At 48.1% G+C, this 16,620-nt stretch overlaps 1 protein-coding gene across 1 annotated transcript; it reads left to right on the forward strand.

Moving 5' to 3' along the window:
- Nucleotides 1-4,159: 4,159 nt before the first annotated feature.
- Nucleotides 4,160-10,990, forward strand: LOC135978855 (zinc finger protein RFP-like). Its single transcript, XM_065579591.1, has 5 exons — nt 4,160-4,643; nt 7,963-8,058; nt 9,346-9,576; nt 9,890-9,912; nt 10,637-10,990. The coding sequence occupies exons 1-5, from the start codon at nt 4,227-4,229 to the stop codon at nt 10,788-10,790; spliced, it is 921 nt and encodes a 306-aa protein (XP_065435663.1). The 5' UTR covers nt 4,160-4,226; the 3' UTR covers nt 10,791-10,990.
- The last annotated feature ends 5,630 nt before the right edge of the window (nt 10,991-16,620 follow it).

The following is a 16,620-nucleotide window of genomic DNA, read 5'->3' on the forward strand; positions in this document are numbered from 1 at the left end:
TATGCCATATCATACGGAGGTCCGGTGGCTAAGTCGGGGAAAAGTTCTCAAAAGACACTTTGAGCTGCGAGAGGAAATCTGCCAGTTCATGGACAGTAAGGGGAAAGACTGCACAGTTCTGCGGGATGAAAAGTGGAAATGTGAGTTGGCGTTCCTGGCTGACATAACGTCGCATCTTAGCGCTTTAAACCTTCAACTCCAGGGACGGGAGCACATAATAACCGATATGCATGATGCAGTGAAGGCATTTCAAGTGAAGCTGCGCTTATGGGAGACACAAATGCACCAATGCAACTTGTCTCACTTTCCCTGTTGCCAAGTAATACGGAACCAAGAAAGTGCCACAGTTTTCCCAAATGCCACCTTTGCTGAAAAACTCAGCGCGCTGCGCACTGAGTTCGCACGGCGCTTCAGTGACTTTGAGGCACAGAAAAGTAACTTCGAGCTGCTTCGCAACCCATTTGCAGTCGATGTGGAAACCGCACCTGTAGAAATGCAGATGGAGCTGATAGAACTGCAATGTAACGGGACACTGAAGGCAAAGTACGACACTGCGGGGCCAGCACAGTTCACTCGCTTCATTCCTGAAGCGATGCCGCAGCTCCGCCAACATGCGGCTCGAATCCTGTCCATGTTTGGCAGCACATATCTGTGCGAGCAGCTGTTCTCTGTGATGAAAATTAACAAAACGTCACACAGGAGTCGCCTCACTGATGAACACCTGCAATCGATCCTGAGAATCTTCACAACACAGAACCTAACCCCAAACATAAACGAACTTGTTGCAAAGAAAAGACTCCAAGTATCAGGCTCTGACTAAATAGGACAAGAAAATGGAATGTTATGATTTGTTATGATTATACTTTTGCTTTAAATTCAATTTTTTATTTATATTTTCAGATTTTTTAATATTCCAGCATGTACAGATTTTGAATGTATTGTATTGACAGGATATTTTTTTATGAAGAGCAAAATATTTTAAGTTGAAATGTATTTATTTTGGAATGATATCCTGTATTTTGGTTCATATTAATGGTTAAAAAACATAAATATTTAGTCTGTTAAATAAATGGTTATACTGTTCGGCCCGCGAGTTTTGAGTTTTGGCCCCCTGTGCAATTGAGTTTGACACCCCTGCCCTAGTCGCTTGTTACCCCTTTTTTACCCTAGTGACTAGTCCAAAGTTTGGGGCCTTGCGGATGTTTCAGAGGAGTTGGTGTCAATAGTAGTTTGTTTAACTATACTGTACAGTATTTGCTTTTTTTTTTTTTTTTTGGTCTCTACTACCTGATTGTGTACTTCCGGTTACAAATGAGGTGTGTGGTTGACTGGTCAATTTGTAACTCTGGTGTTCGTAACTCTGATGTTCTACTGTATTTTTTTTTTTATGTATTTCCTTGATCAGTCTAGAAAGTGGACAGACGTTAGTATTAAATAATTAGGACAAAGTCTTGGCCCCTTTGAAGTTAATTGGCATTTTATCACTGTCATCAATGGAACCAAGATTTCATCCAAAATCTCTATTGTCATAAACCTGGAAAGGACTGCACTTTTTACTTCATCTTATGAGTTAAAGCATTAAATTATATGGTAGGAGAGGATCAAATATTGGGGACGAAAGTGCATAAGAAATTGGGACTGAAGCTGGGAACCAGTGTGAGTAGAAGAATTGTGAAAGAAGAATAGGGACAATGGAATCTAGTGCATTTAACTTCAAACACAAAAGGTATCTAGGAGTTATTCACACTGTTACTTTGATATATGTTGTACCCCTTTGTCTATTGTCTTTTTAGATGTTTTGTTCTTTGGGCACATTGGCTGTTTCTTCCTCTGTGTGGGAAGTGCTATAGCACCTAGTGGTGCTATTGCAAACTATTTGTATAAAAATGATTTAAAGGAGGAAAAAAACTATTAAAAATTGAAGCTGCTTGGTCCAAGATACCAACAGCACAGTCTAATAATAATTTATATTTATGTTTTCATAGTTCAGTTTCTGAAATGCTTTATAAACTTTATTAAGTAACCCTTGCTACAATAATGAGAGGTAGCTATTATCTCATGGGGAAACTGAGACAGATAGTCTGACTTGTGCAAGGTCATGGAGGAAGTCAGCAAGTTGAAATTGGAACTTGGGTGTTACTTAACTCTATCTTGTTCTCAAATCAGTAGAATACTGTTCTCAATCTGTGTCCAAGTCCTTGCGTCGGTAAGGTTTTCTATTCGCTGCTTCTGGGAAGGTATAGGTAGAGTAGAAGTGGAGGAATGGATGCCTTTTCCAAATAAAGTAGATAACAAGTGTAACCATTCTGCCCATCTAAGTTGGCAGCAACAAGGGCCGGGTTCTGTATCTAGGGGTTCCATTTCAATAACACAATGCAAAACCGGCTCGAGCCCCCACCCAGTGACCTGGGACAATTACATACCACTCCTTGGGTGCCTCTAAGAGGCAATACTTCCCCTCTCGCAAGCACAGAGTCTGAGTGTAGCAGAAAACGTTTAATAACATGAGGTAAACGACATCAGCATTAAATTGGAAAAACACCACAAACAGGATTCATAACACAACCCATGAGCAAAAAACCCACCCCAGCAAATTGGGCTGTGTCCTTTCCCTTTGGCTCTTGAATCCAGCAACCCAAAAATCACCCAGAGTCCCACACCCCAAAAGTCCAACAAACCCCAAAGTCTCTGTCCCTGGTCAGTGCAGCCCCAGAGAAAAAGGGGGGCATGCAGGGTGTTAAGGGGCACCTTACGTGATCCAAGGCCGGCCGTCTCTCTGTGGGGTTCCACCACAGCCTTCACCATGAGCCAGTCCACTTCCTGCCATCCCACGAACTGCTCCGCTCACCGACCTGTGAGCCACTCCAGCCGTCCCCGCAAACAGCTCTGCTCACCGTTCCTTGGGCTCCATGCTGCTCACTGCTCCTCTAGTCATCCCCACAAATTGCTCTGCCAGCTGCTTAGCAATATAGCTTCAGGCTGCCCCACTAGTTAACACAGCACTCAGTGATCTCAGCTCTTAATAACTTTAGCTCTTTTATGATTTCAGGTCTTAGCAATTTCAGCTCATACTAGGGGAGCCCCAGTGCTGGTGCACCATTGGCTCAAAGTGAATTAAGCTCAGCAGCCTGTGACTAGATTCTTAATGGAATTAAAGTTAACTCTGACATTCAACAGTGGAGAGAGGAGATAGTGCAATTGGTGTTTCAAGCCCTCAGAAAAGAGGGAACCATACCAACAAAGACCTATCCCCATACTCTCTCATCAAGAACATATCAGATATTAAACTGATAAGAACAGATATAACTTAGAGAATTTTTTCACTTCAAGGTCCCAGAAGCAAAGGCAAGGTTTTCATCCCGAGGCCAAAAGACCAAAAACATCAAGACACTTGACCACGGCCTTGGATAGACCAAGAGCCTACTAACACTTGGACCACAGCTCAAAGAGCCGAGAAGTTTTTTAACCCATGCCCCTTGTCACGCAAGTGCTACTTAGGTAATGGTGAAGGACTCACTTAGTCCTTCTGTCATACAACAGTTCCACTGGCCTTGATTCACAGAATCAGGGTAACAAAACTTTATTCTTCCTGCCCCAATAACAGAGAAACTGGGGATCCCACACCAGCCAAAGTAACCACTTTGAGTTGCTGTTGTTTCATGCCAGGCGGGTGGGTGTGCCTATGCAAACAAGATCAGCCCCTGGAGTTCTTTTCCACACTCGCCATAATTCACCACCAGATGTCAGGGTAGAGCTCATCCTGACTCTGCTTACACAAGTGTTCCTGCCAAGGAAAAGCATTGGCATTTATCCTTAGGAGTACAAAGTCAAGGTGAAGTCGAAAGTTGATTTGGCTTAAGACATATGAAGGGGGCAGGATAGCTCAGTGGTTTGAGCATTGGCCTACTAAACCCAGGGTTGTGAGTTCAATCCCTGAAGGGGCCATTTATGGATCTGGGGCAAAAATCTGTCTGGGGATTGGTTCCCCCTTTGAGCAAGGGGTTGGACTAGATGACCTCCTGAGGTCCCTTCCAATCCTAATATTCTATGAATTTGGACTCATCACAATTTATTCAAAGGCTCTTTACAGTCCAAAGGGGAAAAAAATCACATGAGACCACACCCAGAAAGGAAAAGCCTAATGGTACAAAGTTCAATCAGCCCATTTCTGAGAAGAAGGAAGTGAAACAAAACTCCTCTCTTGTCTCTTTCCTGCACTAGAGGCCATGGCTGCTGCGAATCCAGGAAAAACACTCCAGGATGAAGTGACCTGTCCCATCTGTCTGGAGTATTTTAAAGATCCGGTGTCTCTCGACTGTGATCACAATTTCTGCCGAGCCTGCATCACCCAGTGCTGGGGGGCATTCGATACAGATGTCTCTTGCCCTCAGTGCAGAGAGATCTTTCCCCAGAGGAACCTCAGGCTGAACGGGCAGCTCAGGAATGTTGTGGAAGCAGCCAGAGAACTCAGGTTGCAGACAGTGAAGGAACCAGAACCAGAGAGACTGTGTGAGAAACACAAGGAGCCTCTAAAACTCTTCTGCAAAGAGGATGAAATCCCCATCTGCCTGGTGTGTGACAGATCCAAGGAGCACAGAGATCACACCGTCATTCCTGCAAAGGAAGCTGTCGAAGAATTCAAGGTAGGAAATCACCAACTGTTATTTTTATAACCAGAGCCTTGGGGAACTCATCTTCCCCCAGCATTAGAGTTTCCTTTAGCCCCAGACAGCCAGTCAGTGAGCTCCACTGGAGAGGAACGAGGGGTTTCAGGACTAGGTAGGTTTCCCAGCAACTGGGAATCCTCCCAAGGCTCATGCAGGTGGAGAAGTGTGGCCCTCCATAAACGTCCTAAGGCTGACACGGTGGAGTGAGGGGGAGTGACGAACCCCCACCCCTCCTGCTCCCCATACACAGAGTCCTGGACACTGAATGACCCCTCTTCTCTGCCCCCCCACACTTCCACCACCTCCCAAAGCTATAAACACCAGGTCTGTGCTCCTCCTCCTCTCCCTGGGGCTGAGGGAGCAGGCGGATGCAGTTGGGGCTGTTCTCTTGGCACACATCCCCTTTGCCCTTTTCCTGCAGAACTCCTCATGCAGACAGGAAAGGACCCCCCCTCATGAGACTGGGGGGGGGCACAGGAGTGGAGCTCCCGTCCTGCAAACCCTAGCAAGTCTGCCTGATAGAATCAGAGACGGGATTGCAGGAAGCAGGGACTGGGTGGGAGGGGGCAGCAGAGCAATGGGGCACTGTAGCAGGGTCATTGCTTCCAGAGTGCCCCCTCGTGTCATGGGGTAGCCCTACCTCATTTTCCCTCGGAGGTTCCCAGAAACAATCCACAACAGCTTTTCTGTGGCCAGTAACACCCCTGCTCTGCCAGCAGTGATTCCCAGGTCTTCTAGTCTGGAGTTCGGCCTTATCACCCTGAAGAAGATCCATGGCCTCCTCCCTCTGGCTCTCCATAGGCCTCTGTTTTACCTACCCCAGGCCTGGTTGGATTACATGATACACCCCTCTCCTCCAATCACTGCTCCTTCTTTTTCCCCACCTGGGGAGGAGAACTGGCTATGTCACACCCAGCCCTGATCACTGCTCCTTCATTGTCCTCACCTGGGGAGGAGAACTGGTTTATCACAGGTGAGGCTGAGACCCCTCTCTCTTTATAGGGTGAGCGCCCCCCCCCCCCGACCAGCATTGTGCCTCTTCCACGTCTTCTGAGGACACAGGGAGACAGTCCGCATCCTGCAGTTTCCACTTCGGAAATTTTCACCATAGATTTCAGTGTGGGAACCTTGTGCCCATAAAGTTTTCCATGTTGACATCAATAATAAGAATTCATATCCAATAGAATGTTCTGATTTCTACTGCAGTGGCATCTCCAAGCTGCAGTGAGAGATTACGGCTCCGTTGTGCCAGGCACTGTACAGACAAGTCAGGCAAAGTGCTCACAGTCCCAGTCTAATGAAGATGATATGCAGCAGGTGAATAAAGAAAGAACCGGGGCTGGGAGCAGGGGACAGTTAAAGAGGGTGGTGTTTGCATACACTGGCAATCGCGATAGGTCATCCATATTTCAAAGCTCTCCGTTTTCCATGGTGCAGACTTAGGTGCCTGCACTTTTCTATGGAGAATGTTTTAGGTGATGGAGTGGTAGCAGGCACGAGGGGGAGTCCATGGCCAATCTCCCCTCCCTCCTGTGGACTTGAGAGAAACTTCAGAATCTGGGTTAGGGAGTTGAGACCCCCCCCCCCCTTGGGTGCTATTTCCCAAATGGTGGCTTGTGACCCACCAGTGAGTCGTGGGAAGTTGTAGGTGGGTTGTGGGCTTGGTGAGGAGGGGCAGCCCTGTGGGAACGGGAGTGGTAGCTCCTGTTCCGTAGGGCTGAGTCCAACTCTCCACAGAGGCGGGTCTGTGGAAAAATTCCAGCATGACCCTACTTGTTCTACCTCTCGGGAGTATTTCAGAGAACCTGTCACTCTGGAGAGTGGGAACATTTTCTGACAAACTTGCATCACCCAAAACTGGGAGTAATCAGATATAGCCATCTCCTGACTGAGCAATAATTAAGAAAGGCCATTAGTAGGGAAAGATGCCTTGATAAAGGTGGCAGGCCCTGCAGGGAGATGATGTTTTCCACCGGGATTATGAACTCCAGTGCTGCTCCACGAGGGGTTAAACTCAAATGCTGCCGGCCTGCACTAGAGATCACTGTCCTAAACACTGTGTGGACTCCAAGCACCTTCAGTCCTCACACAAAAGGGCTCCAGACAGTGCAGGTCCATGCCAAATACCATGGGGATCATAGGTACTGACTCCATGGGTGCTCCGGGGCTGCAGCACCCATGGGGAAAAATTAGGGGGTGCTCTGCACCCACTGGCCACCAAGATCCCCGCCCCGCCCCCTGCCTCCTCCTCCTCCCCTGAGCGTGCCGCATCCCTGCTCCTCCACCTACCTCCCAGCACTTCCCGCCTGGCCACCACCAAACAGCTGTAGCAAGCTCCAGGAGGGATGAGGGGAGGAGCAGGAATGTTGCGCACTCAGGGGAGGAGGCGGGGAAGAGGCGGGGCAGGGACGGGGATTTGGGGAAGGAATTGGATAGGGGCAGAGAGGGGGTGGAATTGGGGCAGGGACTTTGGGGAAGAGGTTTGAATGGTGGTGGGAGGGGGCGGGGCAGGGGTGGAGTCAGGGCGGGGCTGGGGGCAGAGGGGGGTCAAGCACCCACCGGCGCCATTAGAAGTTGGCACTTAAGATGGAGATTAGACTGGCTTGTAGCAAAACTAACCCCTGGGTGGTGGTGACCAGTGTCAGGCTGAAGAACCAGATGAAGTGGTTCCATTAATCCTTACGCTGCTCGCCCACACCGTGGCATTTTGAAATCTCTGGAACTCACTGCTTCTGGGAGCTGAGCTGGGGAAGAAGTACCCAGGGAGCCCTGCCTCTGTAAGGGTCCAGGACAGAACTAGGACAAACCCCAACTGTTCTTGACAAAAATGAACACATCTAATGTGGTTTGCCCTAGTACCCAGGCCAATTCTATCCAACTAGTCCAGTCCCCAGGGGTTCAGGGTTGAAATTCAGTGGAAATTGGGCTCTTTTGAGAATCCTGGGCCATATTTCAAGCCCTAGAGGTTTCTGGGATTTGTATCACTTTGTTTGTTTAGCCTCCTCAAAAACAGAATATTTCACACAGTGAAAGAAAACTCCAAGGATGTGACTCCAGTGTCATGTTGGTATAAATCAATGGGGAAAAAAGGTCAAACAATTTCAAGGAGTCTGAAAATAAAACACTCCCAGCGTCCATTAATATGACTTCACTTCCTTGGTATCGCTGATTCCGTAAATCTACTGGGTTCTCCATTCATCAGTAGAGTGTTTGTTTGGGTTGGAAAAGCTCCCACTCACACTCTCACTCCTAACAATAACAATAACACCACTCAAATCAGTTTGTGTTTCTTCAGGAAAAGGTTCGGGCCCATTTGAAGATGCTGAGGGAAGACAGAGAAAAGCTCCTAGGATTTAAAGTGAGTGGAGAAAAGAGAAGCCAGGAATATCTGGTAGGTGCCCGTCATTATTAATCTGCATTTGTAAGGAGCCGGATGGAGGGGCGTTCTGAATCAGAGCAATAATGAGAGGCCAGGGCAATCTAGAGGCCCAATTATGTTTTATCTCAATCAGTTGGGGCAGGTAAAGCAGAAATCCGTTAAGTGGGGAATAATCACAAGTAAATAAAAATTAGTTGTTTTAGCAGGAACTACTACTTAGGCCTACACCATAAACCAGTGGGTTTCAACCTTTTTTCATTTGATAATTTTGAATTGGGGGTGCAGAGACCTTTTTGGAAATCTATTGTCTGTACAGTCCACAGGTTGAAACCCACTGCCATGAACTACTGTAACTATTATTCTGGATCTTCAGCCACCCCGGTCGTCTTCAGCATTTAGGTGGAGGGAGCTGGGGCAGGGGGATGCGGGGAGGGCTGCCTGCAGCAAGTAAGGGGGGGGCAGCATGCAGGGGAACTGCTCCCCACCCAAGCTCACCTCTGCTCCACCTCCTCCCCTGAGCCCGCCACCCCGCTCTGCTTCTCTCCCTCCCAGGCTTGTGGCGCCAAAGAGCTGATTGGTGCCACAAGCCTGGGAGGAGGGAAAAGTGGAGCGGCAATGGCGTGATCGGGGAGGAGGTGGAGCAGAGGTGAGCTGGGGCGGGGAGCTGCCGTACAGCTCCCTGGGCCAGGGGGAGCTGCCGCAGGGGGGGCACCTCAGGACGGAGGGGGGAGTGGGGAGCTGCCACGGGGGAGCACCTTAGGGTGGGGGGGCCGGAGAGCTGACACAGGGCTCAGGGAGGGGGGGAGCACAAGGTGGAAGTTTTGCCGAGGGCGCAAAACATCCTTGCATCCTTCCTGTCCCTGGCTGTGAAGTCTTGGTTTCATGACTGAACAATTATCCCTCTGCTCATTTCTGGCTTACAGTCCCGTTGTGCTCTGACAATCTCTCCATTCCTGTCATTCATCTTTAATGCCTGAGGGTGTTGTCCAGATGAGTTGTTTTACAGTCCTTAGTATTTTCTTCTTTTCACCTCCTGGTGCTTTGGATCTCCAACTCCAAGGCCATCAATAACGCGCTATCCAGACCATGTCAGACATGGGAACGTCCCGTTATGAGATTCTGGGGCCAAATGGAAAGGTGTGAGAAAATCCTCTCTTTAGAAACCACGGGATACTGTTCAGAGTCAGATGACTTAGAATTTGGAAAAAAATTCTCCCTCCTACACACTCATCTCTCTATGAAAGGATCCCAGGCTCCATCCATGTCCCTGACCAGCCCTTTCCCTATTGTCCTTCACAGAGAAATACACAAACCGAGAGGCAGAAGATTATGTCTGAATTTCAGCAACTGCGGCAGTTCCTGAAGGAACAAGAGCGACTCCTGTTGGCTCAGCTGGAGAAGCTGGACAAGGAGATTGTGAAGATACAGAATGAAAATGTCAGTAAAGTATCTGAGGAAATTTCCCGTCTCAGTGACCTGATCAGCGAGCTGGAGGGGAAGTGTCAGAAGCCAGTGAGTGAATTGTTGCAGGTGAGACTGAGTTAGAAATACTCCAGATCCCAACACAGGGACAAGACTGCTCCTAAAACATGGGCACGGGAGTCCAGCAGTCAAAGATCACCGTGTAACTCGATGTGTATTGCAGAGATGTGAATAACTACCATTTTTAAAAAGTTACAGACACTTTGATGTAAAAGGTGGAAAAGCCTCATTAGCTCAGCTAATGCATGGTCCTGGGGCCAGAACACAGCCTCTTTCCCCCATAGTTGCTAAATCCCTTCTTCTGGTATTCTAAGTGTGTCAGGTGGGACTGAAATTCCCTCTCTCTATTTCTCTCCTCTAGGATGTCAGAAGCACCTTGAGCAGGTACGTGGCTCTCTCTCACTCCTCCTCACTCTTCTCAATGCTGGGAAAGAGCTTGGAGATGCTGTTACCACTGCTTCCCCCCACGGCTTTACAGCCAAATGTGTGGGGAAGGTCATATTTTGGATACAAATTTCTCTGATCAACTTCATCTTGAGGTTCTCACCCTTTTATAGAAGACTCTGGAATTCTCCATTCATTGGGAAGGACTGACCTCAAGTATTTCCTAGAGATGTCACATCCCTGGGGGACTGGCTGCCTCAGGATTGTGGGGATGGAATATGGGCCTGTCACTGCTGTGGCTCTGGTTACCATTAAGGCCAGGGCAGCAGTGGTCAAGACTCTTCCCCACTTGAGGACTGTTTGGAGACCTGTGTGGAATGAGCTGGGGAAGGGGGAGTTGGTGTTTCAGTCTAGTTCCTAGTGGACAGATTTCTGCAACACTTCGCCTTGGAAGCTCCTGTCCCTCAGAGCATGGAGGCCAAGGAGTGAATTGGCCATGGAGACTCAATTCCCCTTTTGTCCCCAGAGCTGGACTCTCCAGGCCAGAGCTGAAGAATAATAATGGGACCGTTTGGGGGGAAGGTTTCACTGCCATGGCCTTGCTCTGAGGCTGGGTGAAGTAGAGGAATTCTAATTCCAGACCCCTTAGGACAGTGATTCATTAGCAAGAACTTATAATGAGTCAATAAATGAAATATAAGCATGTTAAATTATTTCTCTCTAGGTCTGCGAAGGGGAAGTTCCAACAGCCAGAGGAGATTTCTCCTAAGCTAGAATTAAGACTCAGTGATTTCTCCCAGAAAACTGTTGCTCTAATGGAGACTCTGAGGAAGTTCAAAGGTACCAAGAAGGGATCTAGGAGGGGAAATTGGAATTAGACGCTGAGACTGTGGGAAGAGAATGGGTCTGGCCAATTGGTTGATAATTAGATGATGGATCTATTTAATAGTTGGGTGAGAATGTCACATACTTGGGGTCCAAGATACTCCAGTTGATTAATCCAAACCTTTATTTGTACCACAAGCCTGCCTTGCCATTGCAATTACTATTAAAGTAAGAAATGACAGACATACTGAAAGAAGTACTGGCCAGTTACCTTCTTCTGGGGCATAGATGCGTCACAGAGAATTTCCTGTGAAGTTCAGATTCCTCTTTACAGATCCAAATTATATATTACAGGCCTTGGCTACACTTGCAGCTGTACAGCGCCGTGAGGTAAACCTGACTTCGTGCAGCTGAGTAGGGAAAGCGCTGCAGCCTGTTCACACTGACAGCTGCCCAGCGCACTGTCGTGGCCACATTTGCAGCATTTGCTGCGCCATTGGGAGTAGTGCATTATGGGCAGCTATCCCACAGAGCACCTTTTCCCATTCTGGCGCCGTGGGTTGTGAGAAGGGGGCGTGGGTGCGGGGCATTCTGGGTCCTGTCCCAACTCCCCGTGATGCATCTCTTCGCATCCCAGAAATCCCTTTGTTTCCATCCACCTTTGGCACCATCTTTCAACGGTTTCTGTGCAGCGCGATCTGCCTGCGGGAAATGGAGCCCGAACTGCTGAGGCGTATGCAGACGAGTCTCGCCAGCACGTCACGTTTGGTTGTCGAACTATTCCTTAAGATCCAAAGTGACAGTGAGAGTGAGGAGTCCGATGATGCTATCAAGCTGCATAACGCGTACAACATGAAATTGCTTGTGGCATTCACGGACATGCTCAGCACTGTGGAACGCCGCTTTTGGGCTCAGGAAACAAGCACCGAGTGGTGGGATCACATCGTCATGGAAGTCTGGGATGACGAGCAGTGGCTGCAGAACTTTCGGATGAGAAAAGCCACTTTCATGGGACTGTGTGAGGAGCTCGCCCCCACCGTGCGGCGCAAGGACACGAGATTGAGAGCTGCCCTGCCAGTGGAGAAGCGGGTGGCTATTGCAATCTGGAAGCTGGCAACTCCAGACAGCTACCGGTCGGTCGCAAACAAGTTTGGAGAGGGAAAGTCGACCGTTGGAATCGTGTTGATGCAAGTTTGCAGGGCCATTAATCACATCCTGCTCAGAAGAACCGTGACTCTGGGTAACGTGCAGGACATAGTGGATGGCTTTGCACAAATGGGGTTCCCTAACTGTGGAGGGGCAATAGATGGGATACACATTCCTATTCTGGCACCACCCCACCTACCATCCAAGTACATTAATCGGAAGGGGTATTTCTCTATGGTTCTCCAGGCGCTTGTGGATCACCGTGGGCATTTCATTGACATTAACTCAGGCTGGCCCGGAAAGGTCCTGTTCAGGAAGATGCAGGCTGGGACTTTTTTCCCAGAGCAGAAGATCACTGTAGGGGAAGTTGAAATGCCCATTGTGATCCTTGGAGATCCCACTTACCCGTTAATGCCGTGGCTCATGAAACCCTACACAGGGAGCCTTGACAGCAGCAAGGAACAGTTCTACTACAGGCTGAGCTCGTGCCGAATGACTGTGGAGTGTGCCTTTGTCCGTTTAAAGGGCTGCTGGCGATCTCTGTATGGGAAGCTGGACTTGTCCGAAAACAGCATCCCCGCGATTATATCCGCGTGCTGTATCCTCCATAATATTTGTGAAGGGAAGGGTGAAAGCTTCACTCAGGCATGGACCTCTGAGGTTCAACACCTGGAGGCTGAATTTGCACAGCCAGAGAGCAGGGCTATTACAGGGGCCCAGCGCGGGTCTGCAAGGATTAGGGATGCCTTGAGGGAGGAATTTGAGGCTGAAAACCAGCAGTCTCTTCCTGAGTCTTTGCAGTCTCTGACCAGGCGATAAGAGGGATGGCTGAGGTCTCAAGGTTGGTGCAGCTTTATAGGCAAAATGCAACATTTAACAGAGGCAGCATTGTTTATACCAGACAGAGTAATGATTTCCTCTGCACTTAAGGAGCATAAAACACAGGATTACACAAGAGCATAATTTTCCCGTCCCAAACAGAGCACACATATCCCACGGGAACCTCAAAATGGTGAGTAAGGGGGACTGATTGTTTCAGGGCTGGGCTGCACTGTCCTCTGGGTTTCTGTCCCTTGAGAGAGCCAACAGCTTCAGGGGGCACCTACACTGAACACTGTACCAACATTTTCCACATTATCCTGGACGATATCTCGCTGCTGAGGGTGACCTGGGAAGCAAGGGAGGGTCTTCTACTGCAATGCGGCTTCCGCCCTGGCCCATATGCAGCTTGCCTGTGTGCAGCAATGGTCCCCCCGCCCCTTGCGGCACAGTGGCGTGGACACGTTAGCCTGGCTGGGACAAGGACCACAGTGGCTCTCCTGATAAACCTGCGCAAGTGCATTGCACATGTTCTGGATGAGACATTCAAAGAGATTACCGAGGCCGATTACCGCGATGTGATAAACCACATCAATGCACTATTCCGCATCTAGGCATGCATGCCTAGCCCTCCTCTCCCAAAGAGCCCGCACCGAAAAAATTCCTTCCCGAAAAAAAAAACCGCTTACCGGGAACCTGCTCCTCTGTTTGTCCACCACGAAGTACCGGCCACTGCGACTGGCTACCTTCCTCCTGGCTCGAGAAGAGCTCCTGGCTGCATGGCTCCAGGGATTCCGGGGTGTCTCCATCCGGACCAACACCCTCACTCCCGTTTTCTAGCTCCTCCTCCTCCTCCTCACCCCCCCACACCGGCTCTGAAGTTTCCATAGTGGTGCTCGGAGTGGAAGTGGGGTTAACCCCAAGTATCGCATCCAGCTCTTTGTAGAATTGGCAGGTCACGGGGGGAGCACCTGAGTGGCCGTTTGCGCCGCGGGCTTTGCGGTAGGTGCTCCGCAGCTCCTTCACCTTAATCCTGCACTTCAGGGCGTCCCAGTCATGGCCCCTTTCCATCATGTCCTTTGATACCTTCCCGAAGGTATCATAATTCCTACGGCTGGAGCGCAGCTGGGACTGGACAGCTTCCTCCCACCAAACACTGATGAGGTCCAGCAACTTGCCATTGCTCCATGCTGGGGCTCACTTGGCGCGTGGAGGCATGGTCACCTGGAAAGATTCGCTGATAGCACTCCACGCCACGCCAGGCTGAGCAAACAGGAAGGGGATTTTTGAAATTTCTGGTGAATGTAAAGGGTGGGTCACATGGTTGGTTACTTGAGGCCAGGGCAGTAGAGTTTGAACTGATGACCAGAGTGTCTAGAAACAAGCATTGTGGGATACTGCCGAATTCTTCTGGAGGCCAGTCACAGCGCATTGGACGGCCACACTGGTGCCGCAGCGCTGCAGCACCAGCGCAATACTCGCTATTCCTCTCGGAGAGGTGGAGTACATGCAGCGCTGCAGCCACGGAGATACAGCGCTGCAAATGCCTTGCCAGTGTGGACGGGGAGTTAGTTACAGCGCTGGGGGCGGCTTTACAGCGCTGCAACTTGCAAGTGTAGCCAAGGCCTTAGTTATTTCATTCATTTTTGACTGTTAGAAATATTAAGTATCTTATATGACTCATACAATAAACATGCATGAACGTTAATTGGTAGGGCTTTTGCTATAGAAGCTATTTCATATAGACAGCTGCAGTGGCACAGGAGTTTGCAGGGAAGACCAAGAGGCAGGCAGAGGAACAGACAGGCTAGTGAAGGGAGTGTGTGGTGGTCTAGCAGTGTTTTGGTGCTCGTTGGGGGTTTGTTTTCCTGTGGGTGGTGGCGATGTGCTTTGGTTTTTTCCCAGATTTACAGGATTTAGGTCAAAGTTTCAGAAACTATCAGAAGCCTGCATTCCAAGAAAGAGGAAAAAATTCATAGGCAGGAGTTGTAGACCAATCTGGATGAGGAAGCATCTCAGAGAGGTGATTAAGAAAAAGCAGAAAGCCTACAGGGAGTGGAAGATGGGAGTGATCAGCAAGCACAGCTACCTTATTGGAGGTCAGAACATGTAGGGATAACGTGATAAAGACCAAAAGCCATGTAGAGTTGGACTTTGCAAAGGGAATTAAAACCAATAGTAAAAGTTTCTATAGCCACATAAATAAGAAGAAAACAAAGAAAGAAATGGGACTGCTAAACACTGAGGATGGAGTGGAGGTTAAGGATAATCTAGGCATGGCCCAATATCTAAACAAATACTTTGCCTCAGTCTTTAATGAGGCTAATGAGGAGCTCAGGGATAATGGCAGGATGACAAATGGGAATGAGGATATGGAGGTAGATATTACCACATCCGAGGTAGAAGTCAAACTTGACCAGCTTAATAGGACTAAATTGGGGGCCCCAGATAATCTTCATCCAAGAATATTAAAGGAACTGGCACATGAAATTGCAAGCCCAGTAGCAAGAATTTTTAATGAATCTGTAAACTCAGGAGTTGTACTGTATGACTGGAGAATTGCTAACATAGTTCCTATCTTTAAAAAAGGGAAAAAACAGTGATCCAGGCAACTACAGGCCTGTTAGTTTGACATCTGTAGTATGCAAGGTCTTGGAAAAAATTTTGAAGGAGAAAGTAGTTAAGGACATTGAGGTCAATGGTAATTGGTACAAAATACAACAGGGTTTTACAAAAGGTAGATAGTACTGTCGGAGAAAAACAGAGTTCTCACTGTCTTTTTGCGTGCAGCAAAGTCAGATACTTTATTATCTCAAGCAATTGCATAGAGGGAGAGAGTGCACTAGGACACAGTTTCCCCCTCCTAGGCAGGTCTCTCTACAGGTAAACAATTACAGCAAGCATTTATACCTTTATTGCAGACAATAATAAGCAACACTGCACAGACAGTAATAAGCAACAGCTGCATTTTGTTTATACATAGGTCATCCTGATAACTTATTTTTCTCACTTATTTAGACTCTAGTTCACATTCTATCTTATCTACACAAGGTCACAAAAACTTCTCACACAGTTCTTTCCCATTCGCCTCACACAATCCTCGCTTCTACAAATCTCGCGTTAGTAGGGTCACAGCTAGCCTGACTCTTGCTCTTAGAAGGACTGTTTGCATTGAAATCCCCTTCAAATCCCTGTCAGTTCTTTCTCTACTTCCCCAGTACCAAACCAACCTGATATCCTTCTTTGAGAAGGTAACAGATTTTCTAGACAAAGGAAACACAGTGGATCTAATTTACCTTGATTTCAGTAAGGCATTTGATACATTTCCACATGGGGAATTATTAGCTAAATTGGAAAAGATGGGGATCAATATGAAAATTGAAAGGTGGATAAGGAACTGGTTAAAGGGGAGACTACAACGGGTCGTACTGAAAGGTGAACTGTCAGGCTGAAGGGAGGTTACTAGTGGAGTTCCTCAGGGATCGGTTTTGGGACCAATCTTATTTAATCTCTTTATTACTCACCTTGGCACAAAAAGTGGGAATGTTGCTAATAATGTTTGTGGATGACACAAAGCTGGGAGGTATTGCCAATACAGAGAAGGACCGGGATATCATACAGGAAGATCTGGATGACCTTGTAAACTGGAGTAATAGTAATATGATGAAATTTAATAGTGAAAAGTGCAAGGTCATGCATTTAGGGATTAATAACAAGAATTATTGTTATAAGCTGGGGACGTATCAGTTGGAAGTAACAGAGGAGGAGAAGGACTTTGGAGTATTGGTTGATCACAGGATGACTATGAGCTGCCAATGTGATATGGCCGTGAAAAAAGCTAATGGGGTCTTGGGATGCATCAGGCGAGGTATTTCCAGTAGAGATAAGGAGGCGTTTGTATCGTTATACAAGGCCCTG

This window comes from Chrysemys picta, unplaced genomic scaffold (genome assembly GCF_011386835.1).
Source record: "Chrysemys picta bellii isolate R12L10 unplaced genomic scaffold, ASM1138683v2 scaf480, whole genome shotgun sequence".
NCBI lineage: Eukaryota > Metazoa > Chordata > Testudines > Emydidae > Chrysemys > Chrysemys picta.

What these genes read in the sequence shown, in the direction of transcription:
- LOC135978855 (XM_065579591.1), top strand. Translation starts at nt 4,227, where the DNA reads ATGGCTGCTGCGAATCCAGGAAAAACACTCCAGGATGAAGTGACCTGT. An exon ending in AGAGAAGCCAGGAATATCTG is followed by an intron (nt 8,059 to 9,345) that starts GTAGGTGCCCGT and finishes TGTCCTTCACAG; the next exon opens with AGAAATACACAAACCGAGAG. An exon ending in GTCAGAAGCACCTTGAGCAG is followed by an intron (nt 9,913 to 10,636) that starts GTACGTGGCTCT and finishes ATTTCTCTCTAG; the next exon opens with GTCTGCGAAGGGGAAGTTCC.